The following is a 19,092-nucleotide window of genomic DNA, read 5'->3' on the forward strand; positions in this document are numbered from 1 at the left end:
TTTTTCCAAGTTGGCTTCTAATTCTCCACATTTCTCAAGAATTTATCTACAACTGTCCTCTTCAAAGCCTTTCAGACCCTACTCAGTTTCCTTTCTATAAAGATTTCCTAGGAAGCTGCTATAGTTATTTGTTTTACTTCATCTCAACTCTTGGCCCAGTTAAAAATCACATTTTTGTGTTGTGGATTTTAATTCTGGAAACTCCTTTTCCTTGTCTTGCTCATTGCAATCTTATTCAAAATTATGACTTTCTTCAAGTTGTTTCCAGTTAAGGATCATACCTTGATTCCTTGGGTGAATCAAGGTTGAAGTGTTTAAGGGAAGGAAAGTGACTTACAGATCTTACGTAGTTTCTCTTTTAGAGTTTCAAACATATCGGCCAAAATTTAACTATAAATGGCATCTAGGTGTCATGGGTTTAATTAGAAACCTTTAATTTTGCAGTTTTATAAAAGAGAACATGGCTGAATGTATGGTTTTCCTATTAATAATATTAACAATATATAATGAAATGTATTTTAAGTAAATTACAACTTGTCTTCCTGGAGTCTATAGTCCTTTTATTTATTTTTATTTTTTTAACGTTTACTTATTTTGAGAGACAGAGACAGAGTGCGAGCAGGGGAGGAGCAGAGAGAGAGAAGGAGACACAGAATCTGAAGCAGGCTCCCGGCTCCAGGCTCCAGGCTCTGAGCTGTCAGCACAGAGCCCAATACGGGGCTCAAACCCACGACTGAACCGTGAGATCATGACCTGAGCTGAGGTTGGACACTTACCTTACTGAGCCACCCAGGCGCCCCGTAGTCCTTTTAAATAAGATTCTTCTCTTTGAAGCATACAAACCATAGTAGGTTGAAGAGAGTGTTATACTTATTTCTATAGTCATTCTAAATGGCTGTTAATCTACAGATAATTTCTATTGAAGACAATTACAAGGAATAATTTTGTGCAGATTAATATATAAACCCCATATGGTTTAAAAAACTTACGATTTAAAAAAAAACAAAGAAAGAAAAAGAAAATGTCTTTCATCTAACTGCCCCCATAGGTTAGTGAGTGATTCAATTTGAAGGGTAAGCCCAGGAATTGTTTACAAGTAACAATGCCTTGACTTCTTCATTGTCAAAAAACATTAGGTGAAAATGCCCGACTTCAGGAACATAGCTTTGAAAGAACCATTCTAAAATGTGTTTCTCTGCTGAGGCAAACATATTTACTAGGGTTATGTATCACAGATAATGCACTGTCTCCTCTAGCACGCTTTTGGGGCAGCTTTGTTTTTCAAATGAGGATTGACCTTGGCTTGAGTCTCATCTGCTTTTGCATAGGTGTTATTTTTCTCCTAGGCACTCTCTTTTTTGCCTGCCGGAGTAGTTACTGGCAGTGACTTTCAAAAGATGTCAGTTTCATCCTCACTGCCCTACTGAGCTACAGTTTCCCCTCTATTGATTCACAGTGACAGTTTTCGTCCAAACGGCTCAACGCTAGGTAAACACTGATAATGTGGATACTGACAACCCAAGATACACAGATTCTTAGAAAGATGACTTATCCAGAGGACTATGCTGAACATTACAGGAGATATACAAATGAAACGAGGGTCCTGTCCTACAGAGAAGCATAATGCCGTAGAAAAAGCATGCGGTGGGGCGCCTGGGTGGCTCAGTGGGTTAAGCGTCAGACTTCGGCTCAGGTCATGATCTCACCGCTTATGAGCTTATGAGTTAAAGCCCCGCGTCGGGCTCTGTGCTGACAGCTCAGACCCTGGAGCCTCTTCAGATTCTGTGTCTCTCTCTCTCTCTCTCTCTCTCTGCCCCTCTCTTGCTCACATTCTGTCTCTGTCTCTCAAAAATAAATAAAAACATTAAAAAATTAAAAAAAAAAAAGAAAAAGAAAAAGCATGCGATGAAGCAGCAAGACCTAAATTCTTGTCTAAAATCTGCCGCTGGCAATCTATGTGACCCTGAGGACGTCACGTCCTACATCTCAGGAGGCTCGGGACAGATCTAGGGACGACTTTCGGGGCGGTGGCCCTCACTGGGGAGTTTCTAGTAGAAAGGGCTGCCGGCCGCCAGAACGAGACCAGGCACGATCTGCACTTGGCGATCAGGGCCACAAGATCGCGGCACCTGGAGTCAGTAGGCTACACGGCTCCCAGGCGACGAACAGCGTACGGGGCTCCCCTAGGCCTCCAGCCGGCTGGGAGAGGGCGTGTTCGCGCCCGGGGATGAGCCGGAGCAGAAGGCCGGCTCCCCCCTCGGGTGGGAAGGACCAGCGGCTCGGTTCCCGCCCGGCGGCGCCAGGTAGAGAGAGGGGGATGGCTGGGCGTGGCTGTCACAAAGCCACCGGAAGCGCATCCTTTCTTTTCCGGTTGGGCCCGGTCCACAGAGCCCAAAATGGCGAGTCGGGGTACGGGGTCAGGGAGCTAGAGGGATCAAGTGGGGGACCGGTCCTCGCAGGGCCCCGCGCTCCGGAGCTCGGAGCTCCACTCTCCAGGCCCGGAGAGGAGCGGGAAGCGGGCGCCTCCTCCCCTAGGGCGGCGGGGAGGCCTGTCGACCTTGCAGCCGAGCCGAGGAAGAGGGAAGTGGCGTCCGCGGAAGCCAGAGCTGGGCGGAGGTAATGGAGAAGCCGCGTCGCCCCTGGGATTCGGTCCGGCGCGCTCCCGGCGCTGCGGGGCGGCACGTGCCAGTGGCAGCCCCCTCCCCCCCGCCCCCCGGCGACGAGCAGGGGCGGGGCCGGCAGCCTCCCGCGGCGCGCGCCGCTTGGTCCCAGCCCCGCGGCGGCTCGGCCCGGCCGGTCCTCCGGCTCCGGCCGCCGCGTCCCGCCTCCGCAAGCAACCTCTTTGTCCCCCAGGTGCGCGTGCAACCCAGGGATGCTCCCCGGGCACCTTTGGGGGCCGGCCACCCGCGGAGCGCTCCGGGGCGCGTTTGCGGTCGGGCCCGAGGGCGTCTCGGACTCGTGGTGGGGGTGGTGCAGCGGTGTCTCTGCTGCGCTCCGCGAGACTTCCGCGTTTCCGCCGGCTGGTGGTTGGGTCGCCGGAGGAAGGGGCATCCCAGCCTCAAAGACGTTAGCTTCTAGTAACCTAGAAATAGAGGAGGCGCCTCCCCCCCCTCCCCCGGTACCCTCTGAGCCTGGATAGGCAGCAGGAAACCAAGCTTTTGCTTGAATGCCCGTGGCATCCTCAAAAGAACTTTGTTGTTGTTTCTGCTGGCATACCTCGGGGAAAATCGGTCTCTCAAGGCCACCCTTAGCCCTACTTAAAGATCTATACGACCCTGACCCTGAGGAAATGGGAAGTCAAGAGAAGGGCTACCTTTACTAGGACCCTTCCTGTCTCAGAAGAGCCTTAATCATCACCCTTTCTTTTTCTATGTTTATAAGCCGACATTGTATTTAGTAAACAGGGCCGTCTTGGCTTTCCAGTAAAGTAAGCAAAAAACGAATACACAGGTCCAGAATTGCACCGTGCCCTTAAGTATTCCCAAAAAGTACCCCCCAAAATGTTGACATCTGGTTGCTCAGTTGGGGGTATTTGCTGAGGGGAGTAAGGTTATTTTTTTCGCCTAAATGCTTTACTTCTTTCTGATCGGGTTGTCTCCGTTCTCCTGCCAGTATTAATGCAACGGGAAGGAGAATATCAAATGTTCCACGAAGTAAAGGTTTCAGTCTTCTAAGAGGATGAAGGGGCAAAGAAGTTGTTTCCACCTAACTAAAGACAAAAGACTGGGATGATTTGTTAACGTTTAGAGAAACTCGGACATGCCCTGTTTGTGAAGATAGGACAGGAAGCACACAGATTAACTGTTGGCTACTCTCAAAGCTCCTTTTAGCGAGTGGGTGCCAATATATTCACCCACCAGCCTTTCCTCGACCTTTAACAAAAAAAAGGAAAGTTATTGGGGCGCTCGGGTGGCTCAGTCGGTTGAGCGTCTGACTTCAGCTCAGGTCGTGATCTCGCGGTTTGTGGGTTCGAGCCCCGTGTCCAGCTCTGTGCTGACAGCTGAGCCTGGAGCCTGCTTCCCATTCTGTGTCTCCCTGTCTCTGCCCCTCCCCTCTCGCGCTCTGTCTCTCTCTCTCTCAAAAATAAACATTAAAAAATTTGTTTTTAAAAAAGGAAAGTTATCAATTGACATTTGGTTTTTCTGAGCCTTGCTTTGTGTCAAAGCTGAGTAAGAGAAAAAAAGAGAGAAATGTGCATCCTGAAGTAATCTGTGATCACGAGTGTCCTAATACGTGGCGGTTGATTTTAAAAGGGAGATTGGACAGGTTCTTTTCTGTTCATTCTTCTCTTATAACCGTAAATGGCAAGTAAATGTGTGCCATGTGGCTTTCTTCTTGACATGTACTTCTTTTCTCCCCTCCTTCAGTGCCCTTGAGAAGATCCGCTCATTGGTTTTATACCAAACCTGACAAGGCCTCAGTTGTCCAAGGCCCCAGGAGGATGTCACACATAGGAGTAAAACTGTTCCTAGAGCAGATGATGATGAGACATCTAGAGGTGAAGGCATGCTTGTACCCCCACAGGGAGGCTTTATGGGAGGCTAAGGAGTCCGTGAAAGAGCGCTCCGGTGAGAGGAAGAAATCCAGCCCACGAATGGACAGTCTGGGTCCTGAGAGCGCTCACCGGCACTTCCGGAGCTTCTATTACCATGAAGCGCCTGGGCCGCACGAAGCTGTCAGCCAGCTTCAGGAACTATGCCACCAGTGGCTGAGGCCAGAGATCCACTCGAAGGAGCAGATCTTGGAACTGCTGGTGTTAGAGCAGTTCCTGACCATTCTGCCCAGGAGCACCCAGAGCTGGGTGCAGAAGTATCATCCACAGAGCATCAAGGAGGCTGTGGCCCTGGTAGAGCGCTTTCAGAGGGAACCTGGTGGAATAAGTGATGAGGTGAGAGGATTCCTTACATGTACAATAAAATAGAGTAAAGGTGGATATATCTGGGGCGGGGGAATGGGGTGGATTAAGCCACTCTTCTGTTCCTTTAGGACAGCTAGGCAGGGTCTGGAGTCACAGGCGGGCAGCAGTTGCAGACGGCAGGTTTCAGAGTTCTGGCCATCTTTCTGGGCCTTAGAGAAAAGAAATGCCTTTTGCCCTTTTTCGGGCCGGGGTGAACTAGAGTTGGTGGGCCTAGTCTGGCATGGCCAAGGAGAGAGGACTTGAGTTCGTGGAGGCAGAGAAATAAAAGGCAAGACCGAGTAGGCAAAGGAGGAAAAATCCGGGGGAAAAATGCACAGCGCTTAGAGAGCAAAGGAGAGAGAGGGTGGTTAATAGAAGTATTAATCAGCTTTGGGAGGACTGAAGGAAGAGGAGAAATGGAAAGGAAAAAGTGAAACAAGGATCCAGAAAGAAGAAAAATGACTAAAAAAAAAAAAAAAAAAAGGGAAAATGCCAACAGGGGAGTGGACAGAATCAGGATGCTGAAGGGTAGTGCCCCGTCTGGTGGGCACACGTATCTCTGGGCCAGAAGAAAACCTTCCGTCACTCTCCCTTAGTGGTCTGCCCTTGGCCTTGCTGGGGAGTGGGGAACCAGGATATGCCCTCGGGAGAAGGCAGCACCCTTCCTTTCCATGGGGAGCCCGCCTTGAGGAACACAGGGCAGGGTCTATTTTCGGTGTCTCTCTACAACTGGATCCTACCTACGGAGGGAGGTTAGAGTCCAAATTTTCCCCCGTTTTTTCCTCTCCCGCATCCCCTTTCTCCATGACATCCTTCCCTGGCCATGAGAGGATTGGAAGAAATCTGAGAATCTTTTTTTTTTTTTTTTTTTAATCCAACTCATTATTATTTAGAGAAAAACTCAGAGAAGATAGAAATGCCCTTGGATGAGGATCCACGTCCAGAAAGCAAGCTCGTGAAGGCAGCCTGCCCCCACCCTGCTCGTGGCCTGAGCTGTGGCCTGTGTGGCTGGAGGCTGGCAGCAGTCATAGCTCGTTTCATCTTACACTAATTTCCCCCAACGATGTGTATGGTTCTCTGTGAGGCAATGGTGACGCAATATCGCTTTAGGTTTTTTTCTTACTTCCTTGAGTGCCACGCCCTTTCCTGAATCTGGGGCTCTCTTGTTCATCCCTCCGCCACCACCCCGAAACCAAAAGTAAGTTCTGTGCTAACGAGGATGGGGATTATTTCTAGGTCACAGCCCATGATCGGGAAAAGGAGGCCGTGCCCTTGGGAGGAACAGCAGTGGCCCCAGGCTTTAAGTGGAAGCCCGCAGAGCCCCAACCAATGGGTGTGTTCCAGAAAGAATGTTGGAATACATACCGGGTGCTACAGGAACAGCTGGGCTGGAATACTCACAAAGAAACCCAGCCTGTATATGAAAGAGGTGAGGAGCTTCATCATAATTCTCTTCTCCTGGGAGCTGTGACGGTAACCCGTTCAGCTGGAAAGTCATGGGAATTTGCCAGGCGCCCAGCCGGGCCGGCTGTTCGGAGGTCTCTCAGGTTGGGAGTACAGTAGGCTAACGGTGGGCGGCGGTGAGGGTCAGCCTGGCGTACAGAAATGTCCAAACCATAGAACCCCGGTATTGATGGCGTGGACCTTGCTCCTTAGAAATTTGAGAGGAGAGAAGACGGAACAGGGACGGAGGGATCATCTCACACTTCTTATGTCAGGGAAGAAACTGGGGTCAGAAATGGATTGTCATGACAGAACGGGGGCGGGGGGGGGTGGAGAATGGCGCACCGGGAAGAAACACAGTATGAGACACACCACCTGCACTAGAGGACCCAAGCCTTTCGTTTTCAACCACCTCGAATTCTTGCCCACCCCAGTAAACGATGTATTTGGTGAGAGGGAAAAAAAACATAATGGCTTTCCTTTTGTCAAGTTCTCTCATGAAATCTGGGGGAACAGTCAACCGGGGAACCGGTTCTTTGGAGCGGTGGATATTTGGTTCTTATTGACAAGGAGAAGGCCACTCTGGCATCACACACACACTTGTGAAGGTGAGCCATCTTTACTGAAGGACTCCTGATGTTCTGTGGTGTAGAAATCAACTCAGGGTATTTGTGAACCTAAAAGAGAGAAATTTTCTCTGGCTCTTTTCCATCCACAGCGCTGCCTGCTCCACAGATTCTAGCCTTTTCTGAGCAGAAAAGCCCCCCAAACTGGAAGATGGCGTCTGAGCTCATCTTGCCTGAGTTCCAGGTGAGCTGTACTTTCCAGCTTTCTCAGGCAGCCTGAACATGGCCTTGTCTGTGCTTTTCTCTGCTGCCCATGACCCACGGTGCTCGGCGGGTGCTCGGAGGCGTGTTAGCCCCGGATGTTCACCTCTAGGTAACTAGGCTGGGCACGGTGGCGACCGGGCCCTTCCCACGCTGCTTCCCGATCTCTGGCTTTTTCCTTTCCTGCCATCTCACCTTTTTCCCCTCTAAATCTTAATACTCTTCTTTGGTGACTGGCCTGCTGTGTAATTCAGAAATGAGCGAAAGGGCGGCTTCTATAGTGGCAAGCACTGAACCCAAACCCATTCTTTTCTTTAGAGCTTGTTGACATTTGAAGATGTGGCCGTGTCTTTTTCTGAGGAAGAGTGGAAATTACTGGACCCTGCTCAGAAGATCCTTTACAATGATGTCATGCAGGAAAACTATGAGACTGTCCTCTCTCTAGGTAAAGATTCTTCCTTTCCTTTGTGTGGAAGTTGAGTGATCTGGCCGCACTTTGTGGAAAATCATCTCCTATGGGAGAGTCCAGTGTTCCAGTAGCTGCTTGGGTCTCAACTGGATGGTGTGGGGGAAAGGAAAGACATATCCGGATCATTCCAAATAGATCCTGACTACAGTCATGTCTCCCCGTCTTCTGCTGTCACCATCCTGGTCTAAGCTGCCATCATCCCTGACCGTGTCTGCTTCAGCAGCATGGGACTTCCCTTCCCCATACTGCTTCACGTGCGCGCCTGGCGCTTCCTTCTCAGCTTCCTCCTTGTGTGTCTACTCACGACCATAGGAGACTAGAAAGAAGGTACTGAGTCTAAGATTCTGCCCATTTAAACACCTGGAGTAAATGAAAGTATGAAAGAGTCATTCACTCTCCCTGAAAGTAATCTGGCATTATGATAGCAGTCCATGACCTCAAGGTTTTCTTCTCAGAACATTATTGTTAACCCCCTAAACTTGAAGAAATCTGTTTAGAACAGTGGGGAAAATCGCAGACCCAGGGTCCCCAAGAGTTCAAGGACAATCTTGGAGGGTCTCCTGCAGGTAAGTATATACATGGGAAGGGGAGAAATGTTCTTTGATAAGAACCTTTACAGGAGATTAATATCCCAAGATTCTACTCCTGTGTATTTTTAACAGAACTTCTTACCAAGATAATGGTAGATTCACATGCAGATTTAAAGTGTAATACAAAGAGAACCTGTGTAAAGACACTTTACCCAGTTTCCCTCAATGATAACTCTTGCAACAGTATCATATGATATTACAACTAGGATATTGATACAGTCTTCTGACCTTCATATTTTCAGTTTGTGTTGATTTGTGTGTGTATTTAGTTCTGAAAGTTTTATTACAAGTGTAAGTTTGCATATTCACCGCTGCAGCCAAGATACTGGACAGTTACATTACCACAAAGGCCTTTCTTTTTTTAAAAAAAAGTTTATTTTGAGAGAGAGAGAGAGCACGCAAGCACGTATGCACAAGCCAGGGGGAGGGGCAGAGAGAGAGGGAGAGAGAGAATCCCAAGCAGGCTCTGCACTGACAGAGGCTGGGGCTCATACCCCAAGAACCTTGAGCCCATGACCTGAGCCTAGATCAAGAGTTGGACGCTTAACCGACTGAGCCACCCAGGCGCCCCACCACAAGGACCTTCTTGTTTTGTTGCCCTTTTAGGACCACACACACTTGCCTCCTACATCTCACTCCATCACTGACCCATGCCAACTGCTGATGCGTTCCACATTTCCAAAATTTTGCCATTTCAAAATGTCATATGAATAGAATCATAAAGTGTGTGACTCTTCGGCATTAGCTTTTTTCATTCAGAATAATTCCCCGGAAATTGATCTAAATTGTTGTGTGTATCATAGTTGTTTTGTTTTGTTTTGTTTTTTAACATTTTTTTTTTTAATTTATTTTTGAGACAGAGAGAGACAGAGCACGAATGGGGGAGGGGCAGAGAGAGAAGGAGACACAGAATCGGAAGCAGGCTCCAGGCTCTGAGCCATCACCCAGAGCCCGATGCGGGGCTCGAACTCACGGACTGTGAGATCGTGACCTGAGCCGAAGTCGGACGCTCAACCGACTGAGCCACCCAGGCGCCCCTGTTTTGTTTTGTTTTTTAACACTACTGAGTAGCACACCATGATACTGAGAGAGCGCGGTTTGTTTAACCATTCATCATTGAAAAGATATCTTTGCCATCTTCAGTTTTTGCCTATTGTGAATGAAGCTGTCATGAGCATTTATGTACAGGATGTTTTACAGAGATAAGTTTGCATGTCTCTGGAGTAAATGTCTTAACAGTGCAATTGCTGGTTCATATGGCAATTACATATTTAATTTCACAAGAATGTGCCTGACTGTTTCCCCGTGGTGGCTGTAGCATTTCGCATTCCCCACCAGCAGTGAATGAGTGATCTAGTTTCTCCTTATCCTTGCCAGTGTTTGGTTTTTCTCCATTTTATTTTTGCCATTCTGATAGGTATGTAGTGTTCTCTCATTGTGGTTTGGGGTTTGCATTTCCCTAGTGGCCAGCGATGTTTTATAGCTTTTCATGTGCTTTTTTGCCATCTGTGTATTCTCTTCGGTGAAATGTCTTTTACCCGTATTTTAATTGGATTCTTTTTTAATTGTTGAGTTTTGAGAGTTTTATATATATATACGTATATATTTTTATGAACAAAGTCTTTTTTTAATGTTTGTTTATTTTTGAGAGAGAGAGAGAGAGAGAGAGAGAATATGCATGTGAGCAGGGGAGGGGCAGAGAGAGAAGTGGGCTCTGTGCTGATAGCAGAGAGCCCGATGTGGGGCTCAAACTCGTGAACTGTGAGATCATGACCTGAACCCAAGTTGGACAGTTAACCAACTGAGCCCCCCATGCGCCCCTGTAAACAAAGTGTTTTTTTTTAATGTTTATTTATTTTGAGAGACAGTGTGTGCAGGTCTGCGTGAGTGGGGAGGGGCAGAGAGAGAATCCCAAGCAGGCTCTGCACTGTCAGTAGAGAGCCCAACACCACTGACTAGGGACTTGACCCCTCAAACCCTGGGACCAAGACCTGAGCCGAAATGAGTCATGCCCAACTGACTGAGCTACCTAGGCGCCCCGAGAATGTTTTATATATTATAGATTCTAGCGCTTTGTTGAATATGCAGATTGTAAATAGTTTCTCCCAGTCTGTATAATGTCTTTTCAATCTTCTTCCTAGGGGCTTCTATAGAGTACAAGTTTTTCATTTTGATGAGGACCAATTTTTTATTTAAAAAAATGGTACTTAATGTTTATTTATTTTTGAGAGAGAGAGACAGACAGACACGGTGCGAGTTGGGGAGGGGCAGAGAGAGAGGGAGACACAGGATCCGAAGCAGGCTCCAGGCTCAGAGCTGTCCGCACAGAGCTGGACCTGGGGCTCAAACCCACGGACCATGAGATCATGACCTGAACCGAAGTCGGACGCTTAACCGACTGAGCCACCCAGGTGCCCCAATGAGGACCAACTTTTTAAAGACTTTTTTTTTTTTAATTTTTTTTTTAACGTTTTATTTATTTTTGAGACAGAGAGAGACAGAGCATGAACGGGGGAGGGGCAGAAAGAGACGGAGACACAGAATCGGAAGCAGGCTCCAGGCTCTGAGCCATCACCCCAGAGCCTGACGCGGGGCTCGAACTCACGGACCGCGAGATCGTGACCTGAGCTGAAGTCGGACGCTTAACTGACTGAGCCACCCAGGCGCCCCGACTTTTTATTTATTTAAGTAATCCCTACACTCAACATGGGGCTCATCCTCATGGCCTTGAGATCAACAGTCACATGCTCCACCAACTGTGCCAGCCAGCTGCCCCATGAGGACCAATTTCTCATTTTTTCCTTTTATACGTTGTATTTTTGGTGTCAAAGCTAGAACTCTGACTAACCCTAGATCCTCCACTGAATTGTCTTTGCACTTTTCTCAAAGATCAGTTGGGTATAGTTGTATGTATCTATTCTGTTCCGTTGAGCTCTTTGTCTGTTCCTCTGCCAATAGTGTACTGTCTTGGTAACTGTAGCTATATAATACAAAAGACTTAATAGCTGTCAAGTAGACGGATTCTTCCCCCTTTATTCTTGTTTGTAAAATAAAATTTTATTTTAGCCCTTTTAGGGCCTATGCCTTTCCACGTAAATTTCAGAGTAAGCTTATCAATGTCTACAAGAAACTTTGTTGGGATTTTGCTAGAAATTACATTAAACCTACGTATTAGTTTGAGGAGGATTGGTATCTTTACTATGTTGATATTTTTTTTGATCAGTGAACATAGTCTCTCTTTATTTAGGTCTTTGATTTCTTTCATCAACTTTCTGTAATTTTCAGTGCACAGATCCTCTGAATGTTGTGTGAAGTACGTGCCAAAGCATTTCCTTTTCATTGGAGTATTTGGAAATGGTATTGTTTTTAATTTTGGTTTCTTGCACTCTCTTGATACAGGGATGCCACTGATTGTGTATTTTGATCTTGTCTTCTGTGACCCTGCTCACTCAGTTATTATTTCTAAGAGTTATTTTGTAGATCCCTTGAGATTCTTATACCTAGGTCATCACATGATCCGCAGTGCCTTTTGATTTCTTTTTCTTGCCTTAGTTGGAATAGCTCCAACTTCCTGCTGTGTTGAATCAAAGTGGGAAGGGTAGACACCCTTGCCTTGTTCCCAGTCTTTTGGAAACATTAAGTCTTTCACCATCACCTGTTAATGTTAGTATGGTTTTTTTTGTTGTTCATACTGTTTTATCAAGTCAATACAATTCCTAACTTAGTGTTTTTATCATGAATGGATGGGGGGATTTGTCAAATACTTTTCTGTGTCCATCGATAGGAGTATGATCTTTAAAAGCTTGTTGATATGGTATGTTATGTTGATTGATTTCACATGTTGAGCCAGTTTTGCCTACTTGCAATAAATCCTTCTTGATCATGGTATATAATGCTTACATATTTTTGTATTCAGTTTGCCAATATTTTGTTCAGGATTTTTGCATTTAAGTTCACGGGGGGATGTTAGTCTGTAGTTTCTTTTTTAGTACTGACTTGATATGATTTTGCTGTCAGGGTAATACTGGCCTTATAAAAAGAGTTGGGCAGTATTTCCTCCTCTTTTCTGGAAGAAATTGTATGACATTGGTGTTAATTCTATAAATATTTGGTAGAACCCTCCAGTAACACCATATGGGCCTGGATTTGGAGGAGACCTAGTTCAACTATGAATTCACTTTGTGTAATGGTGATGGTGCTGTTCGGATGCTCTATTTCGTGTTGGTTGGTCTAGTTTGTGGTTTTGAGGAACTGCTTCATTTTTTCCCCAACTTTTAAAAGACGCGAACATAAGGCTGTTTATGGTATTCTCTTACCATCGTTTTAGTTGCTGCAGAATGTGTAGTGATGGACCCGATTTCCTTCCTGACATTGGTGATTTGGGTTTTCTCTCCTTTTATTTTTGTCAGTTGTGATAGAGGTTTCTCAATTTTACCAACTGCTTTGAAGAACAAGCCCTTTGGTGGTGACTTTTGCTCCGATCTTTATTATTTCCTTTTCAACTTGCTTTGGGTTTACTTTAGTTTTTTTCTCTAGTCTGTTGAGGTGGAAACCCAGAGTATTGATTGGAGACCTTTCTCCTTTAGTGTTGGAAGTGCTTGGGGCTATGCCTTTTCCTCTGAGTGCCACGTATTTTAATATATTATAATTTCATTTTCATTCGACTGTGTCTTTTTACATTTTCTTGGAGACTTTCTCTTTGAACCACAGAACTTTCAGACGTGTATGATTTCATTTCCACATATTTTTAGATTTTCCTCTTTCTGTTTTTGATTTCTGGTCTGATTCCATTTTTGTCAGATTGCCTCTTGTCACTGTTGTGAGAAGTTGTGATTTTTTTGTTGTTGTTGTTCTTGCTCCAACGGGTGATTTTTGATTGTATCCTGATCATTTTATCTATTACGTTAGGAGAGCCTGGGTCACATTTCAGTATTTTAATTTAATGAGCAGTCCCCCTATTTTCGTTTAGCACATAGGTTCTTTGCTGCTTTTGTGGGTTATGCTTCCAGTGACAGTTTAATTTTCAGAGGCTTCACGGTGTTACTGTGGTTTCCTTGGTTTTCGTGTTCCTGCCAGGGCTCCCATGTGTGCCTGCTGGTGTTGCTCGACGGGGAGGAAGGTATTTCGGAGGATAGAGTGCCTCTCTGTGGGAAAAGGGGAATCTCAGACCCTCAGGGATGAAGAGGCTTTCTGGGCCAGGCCACTGTGGCTAGGTGCCTCTTGCTAGTTCTGCCTGCCCACTTTGGAGTCTCCTAGCTGGGGTTCTGATGTTGGCAGGCTTCCCATTCAGACCGGTGCAGGGATAAGCCTATCCAGGCAGCCTTCTTGTTGCTAGGTTGATGGTGGGAAAGCACTAGATCAGGGTTGCCATCTTCTGGTGGGTGTGGGGACGTAAGACGCTCTACTGTGTTACTCTGCTAGTCCTGGGAGCCCAAACCATTTTGCTTTCTTTTTAGCATCTTTTAGAACTCTCTGTTGGTTGTGGCTTGCGTTCTTTAACTGGTTCGTTATTGTGCCTAGCCAGGAGGATCCGGAGGAAATGCGTCTATGCCATTTGTCCGTATCGGACCGGGAAGCACTTGTTCCCGTGTTTTTGAAAAAGCAGTCATCATAGATTTTTCTCTCCATTCCTATAGTTTTCTTGTTCTGGGACACAGACGGCTGACTCTTCTGTTTATTCCAACAGGGCTAAAGCTCAAAAATGACACTGGAAATGACCAACCTATATCTGTTTCTGCATTAGAAATACAAGCGTCAGGACGCAAAGTGTTAAGAAAGGCCAGAATGAAAGTTGCCCAGAAAACGACAGGCAAAGAAAATCACGGTGCTACACGTAGGCTGCGGAAACGGCATCGAGCTTTCCTAGGGAGGAAAAGAAAGAAACTTTCAACTTGTAAACAAGAGCTTCCAAAACAAATGGATCTTCACGGGAAAGGCCATGCAGGAGAGAAACCTTTTAAGTGCCAGGAATGTGAGAAAAGCTTCAGGGTTAGCTCTGACCTTATTAAGCACCAGAGAATTCACACTGAAGAGAAACCCTACAGATGTCAACAGTGTGATAAGAGGTTTAGATGGAGTTCAGATCTTAATAAGCACTTAATGGCACACCAAGGAATAAAACCCTACAGATGCTCATGGTGTGGCAAAAGCTTCAGTCACAATACAAATCTACACACACACCTAAGAATTCACACAGGGGAGAAGCCCTTTAAATGTTATGAATGTGGGAAGAGATTCATTCAGAACTCTCACCTTATTAAACACCAGAGAACCCACACGGGTGAGCAGCCGTATACCTGCAGCGTATGCAGGAGAAGCTTCAGCAGGCGGTCAAGCCTCCTCAGACACCAGAAGCTCCACAGGACAAGGGAATCCTGTCCAGGGTCTCCAGTCTGAAGAAAATCACCGTACGGCTCTTGACCCCAGAGGCGATGAAAGGGTGCAAAACTATGAGGCACCCGCGGTAAAGAATTTGTCACCAACGGGACATTTTGGAGGGGTACCCGCCATACGTCACAGAAAGGAGTCTAAGCTGTCTCTCTCGTTCAGCGTCGTATCTTCAGCGCCTGGCACGAGACCGATACACAATGAGTACTTGCTAAATAAACGAGTGGAAATACAGTTATCAAATACCTATAGTTACCTACTCCTCTCTCTCTCTGTGTATCTGTCTGGTTACCCAGCTTCCCCACCCTCTGTGATCTAAATTCTGCAAGTATCGGGTGCTCAGCAAATTCGTGAGAGTCTTGGGTCCTACTCTCATCCTCTCTCGGTAGAGGTGGAAAAGGAGTACTCGGGTCCTCCGAAGGGAGCTCAGAGAAAATTGCTAAGCCGGACAGGGTTTCTGTGGCTAGCATTCTGTCGACAGGAACAACCAAGCCCAGGGCTGAGGGAACTTTATTCTGTAACAGGAAAGTGCCCCCATTCCAGCGGCCTCCCCACTGAGCCCTCGCTGCAACAGTGTTCTCTGTCAAGGAATCCCAAGCCGCAGGGGAAGGCCTTAATGCCAGCACAGACCTAGGGACCTTGCAAGCACTTGATATCTCTCCCGCCGCACCTCTCAGCATTGAGGTACATAGAATGAAACGATGATGGAGGCAGTCTGGGCCCTCATCCCTGAATTTGTCTCTTTGTGGAAAGCCCAGGGCCGTGGGAAATGGCTTTTTTTTTGTTTTTTTTTTGACTTTTCACTGTGTGAACTAGAAGCTTTCAGATTGGTGCCACACTGCTCCAGGGCCTAGAGGGAAGCCCATTTTTATGGAAGCTCAGCCACAACCCCATACACTTTGGATGCTCTGCAGGAAAGTCTGGACATCTTATAAAGTGATTTACTGAGAATGGCAAGGTGAGCCCTGTGGCCTTCATAGCCTTAGTGCACCTTGGATACCTGGAGGGAGACGTGTCAGAGCAGAAGAAGGCCTGTGGCTTAGAGTGATGGCCCCAGTGAGAGCCAGGTCAGATGGAACCTGGTTTTTGAGGTTAGTGGTTCTCTTCCTTCCCCATCAGCCTCAGGGCTTATCTCCTGAGAAGACCATGTGATGTCGAGGGAAGGGCAGGGAAGTTGGAAGACAGGGCATTATGGCTATGTCAGATCCTAGTTTAAGATGTTGGCCGAGGCTCCTACATATTTATTACTTCATAACATTTTACCTTTTAATAAAATGGAATGTTGTTTCGTATTAAACATTAAACAAAACTCCATTGTTGCCGAATCACCCAGAGATGGCAAACGGTCACTTTTTTGAAATAGATATCTCCAGAGATTTTTTTTCCATCAAGAGACCCCTCTGAGCCTGCTATCGGGTTTGCGAAGTGGAGATAATAATTATGTACTCTCAGGGCTGCCGCGAGGATTAAATGAGATGTGAACATGCCTCACACTGATGGGCCACAGTGGGTGTTCCACAAACATCTGGAACATTCTTCCTTTGTCTTTCAGCTGGTAATTTTGAACATTTTTTAAAATGTTTTTAAACATTTTTAAATGTTTATTTGAGAGAGAGCGCGCGAGCGGGAGTGGGGGAGGGGCGGAGAGAGAGGGAGACACAGAATCCAAATCGGGCCCCAGGTTCCAGGCTCCTGGCTCTGAGCTGTCAGCACAGAGCCCGACGCGGGGCTCAAACCCACGAACTATGAGATCGTGACCTGAGCCAAAGTCGGATGCTTAACCGATTGAGCCACCCAGGCGCCCTTTCCAAGTAGTTATTTTAAAAAGAAAATCAATTTTGTCTACTTACCCAGCTTTTAAGCATTCTTAATTAATGGTGTTTCCTTCATTCCCAGCTGTTTTATAAGCCTGCTAGTGGTGGTCAGAAGGGTAGCCTGGTATGACATTCCTTTCTAGAGATACTTCTCTCTAGTCATTGGGAAACAACAAACTAATGTCCCCATTCAGCTAGATATATTGCTAATGAGTAACGGAACCAAAATAGACTAGATGCCCCCAATTTGAGATACCTGCAGAGCGGGGAGGGGAGGTGATGGCTAGGGGTGGACTATTTGTGGACAGTATTTACACTATTAGGTGTATCCTCAAACTGATGGGAAAGGAAGGAAGTGACTGGAATGGCCACTGAAAAGAATGCAAGCACTAAGGCCAGAGGAGAAGGTGACTTGGAAGGAAAGGATCCCGTTATATTCCGGAAGGCTTGGAGATTGACTGCCCCACCATCCCTTCCAGAACCATCTGAGATTGTGCCCTTGGAATTAAGGGGAAATTCAACTTTTTGCAGAGGGCAGTCACTGTGTGAATGTGTTTGGTACCATCCTGGACACCTACTGTTGTATCACTGTTCAAAGGACCTTTATTAATGTAGCATTTAGAAAGAGGAGATTGACTCAAAAATTGAAGGAAGTGCTGTATCAATGGAGCAAGCAGTTACTGCCCATTTAAGAGATTCCTCAAAATTCCTGAAAATGAGTCAGCATAAGGCCTCCATGTTCATCAGGTTGCCAAAATCTGATATAAAACCTGTTAGCTTGAAAGCTCACCTTGGAGGTCTCGTCTATGCTGGCATCCCCAGGAGAGGTCAAAACCAGGGAACATGGGTTCTGTTTTAGAGATCAGTTATTGAAGGCAAGTGGCAGGCAGGCCTTTAGGTGCAAATGGGCAGAAACAGGAAGAGAATTGATTCCTGGTTCTGAATTCGGACTCTGCTGCCCTTTGAATACAAGGGCTCCAGGAAGAAAGGACGTTCTTGTCCCTGTGGTTGTGGGACAGGGTTTAGAAGTTGGGCTTCCTGGCTGACTCGTCGGTACCTATTTTTCCCTTTCAACCTTCTGACATAGCTTCCTAGGGTTCCGTTCCCCATGCATCCTGACTACTCATTTTAGCCCTGACTGTCTCAGCGAAAGGAGGAGAGAGACATGGGCACTAGGGAGAGAAATGGCAGAGTGGAATAAAGGGGGGAGATGTCTTCTGCTTTATACTTGCCCACCACATCCCCAGCATGTAGCTGAGAGATGGGAACACTCCACTGCCTTTCTGAGGACACAACAAGAAGACGGCACACAGAAGCTTGGAGCCTGGAGAAACGGGCTGATAATTCATCCAAGGGACAGAACGGAGAGGCAGAAGGCTCCAAGTTCAGATCCCACAGGCAGGGATGGAACTGAGGAGACAAAGGCTGACCCGAGCTGGGTGTGAGGGTTGTGGGCTCATACCCCAATGTCTGTGCTCCCGCCCTCAGGAAGTGAGGTGACCTCAGAGAGAAGATGGGTTGGACAGAGAGGATGAGCAAGGAGCTGGGAGCGTAGAGGACAGCAGGCCTTTTCCACTCAGGTCTGCATCGGTAAGGCGTGAGGGTGGAAGTCAAGGGCTCAGAGGGCACAGCACTGCCACTTGCTGTGGCTGAGGCTGGGTTCAGGCCGGTTCATGTAGGACTCAGGCCTTTACCTTCTCCCCCCTCAGCAAACGGTGACATGGCCTCTACCCAAGAGCCTGTTGGGATCCCTCCGCAATTACTGCTGTAATCGCTTAAAGGCGTATCCCCTACTTTCTCCAGTTACCAGGGCTGAAGAGGCCCTTGGAAGCCGAGGAGACCATGCTTCTTACTTTGCAGAAGATTCAGTTGGAGCTTAGGGGGTTTTCCTTCCCAGGGCCCTTGTGGCAGAGGGAGGAATTGAAATAGTCTCCCAACACCCAGGCCTTGGAACTCTTGGTCTCTCTCCGGACATGATATATTCAACTCCTGGCAATGGCTTCTCTGGAAGTGTCACTCTTTAATTTTTTTTTTAAAGTTTATTTATTATTGAGAGACAGACACGGAGCGTGAGCAGGGGAGGGGTAGAGAAAGAGGGAGACACAGAGTCTGAAGCAGGCTCCAGGCTCCGAGCTGTCAGCACAGAGCCTGATGTGGGGCTCGAACTCACAAACTGTGAGATCATGACCTGAGGCGAAGTTGGACGCTTAACCAACTGAGCCACCCAGGCGCCCCTCGGGAAGTGTCATTCTTAAGCCTCTTAGCTGTTTCCTGTGGAGCGAGGAATCCCTTCTCAGCCATGGTCTGTTTTGTTCTTGGAGGGCTCCAAACCCTTTTCTCTCAAGATAACCCCTCAGCCGGGAAGCTCCACTTCTGAGCTCTTTAAGAAAGAGCTGCCCTGTTAACAGAGGGTGCCAGGCCTCCAAAAGACATAATTTTCCTCCACGACCGTGGTCACCAAGTCACTCTTCCGTCAAGGTTTCGGTAGCCCCCAGTTCCCACATCCTTTATGTCCTGTTCCCTCCTTGGTTTTCTAGGCCGTTCATCTGGCTCTGTGACAGCCAACTTTCTTTCCGGTCCCCCAGCTCACAGATCCGGTGCTGGGTCAAGCTGCCAACGCGCCTTCAGTTATTCCTTGCTTTTAGCTCCCAGTATTGCCTCCCGG

General features: G+C 47.1%; 1 protein-coding gene across 4 annotated transcripts; it reads left to right on the top strand.

Annotated features, from left to right (window-relative positions):
• The first annotated feature begins 2,302 nt into the window (after positions 1 to 2,302).
• On the top strand, positions 2,303 to 15,938 carry ZNF75D (zinc finger protein 75D). 4 transcript variants are annotated; one of them, XM_043569652.1, is made up of 6 exons: positions 2,303 to 2,616; positions 4,525 to 4,888; positions 6,134 to 6,326; positions 7,059 to 7,150; positions 7,486 to 7,612; positions 13,913 to 15,938. In XM_043569652.1, the coding sequence occupies exons 1-6, from the start codon at positions 2,318 to 2,320 to the stop codon at positions 14,620 to 14,622; spliced, it is 1,785 nt and encodes a 594-aa protein (XP_043425587.1). In that variant the 5' UTR covers positions 2,303 to 2,317; the 3' UTR covers positions 14,623 to 15,938. The 4 variants fall into 4 exon arrangements, with proteins under 4 accessions (XP_043425587.1, XP_043425588.1, XP_043425589.1 ...); XM_043569654.1 differs by having other exon boundaries at positions 2,387 to 2,853; positions 4,368 to 4,888; XM_043569655.1 differs by having other exon boundaries at positions 2,510 to 2,616; positions 4,368 to 4,888.
• Positions 15,939 to 19,092: the final 3,154 nt, after the last annotated feature.

The sequence above is a fragment of the Prionailurus bengalensis genome, chromosome X, assembly GCF_016509475.1.
Source record: "Prionailurus bengalensis isolate Pbe53 chromosome X, Fcat_Pben_1.1_paternal_pri, whole genome shotgun sequence".
Lineage (NCBI taxonomy): Eukaryota > Metazoa > Chordata > Mammalia > Carnivora > Felidae > Prionailurus > Prionailurus bengalensis.

What these genes read in the sequence shown, in the direction of transcription:
- ZNF75D (XM_043569652.1), top strand. Translation starts at nt 2,318, where the DNA reads ATGGCTGGGCGTGGCTGTCACAAAGCCACCGGAAGCGCATCCTTTCTT. An exon ending in CTGGTGGAATAAGTGATGAG is followed by an intron (nt 4,889 to 6,133) that starts GTGAGAGGATTC and finishes GATTATTTCTAG; the next exon opens with GTCACAGCCCATGATCGGGA. An exon ending in CCAGCCTGTATATGAAAGAG is followed by an intron (nt 6,327 to 7,058) that starts GTGAGGAGCTTC and finishes TTCCATCCACAG; the next exon opens with CGCTGCCTGCTCCACAGATT.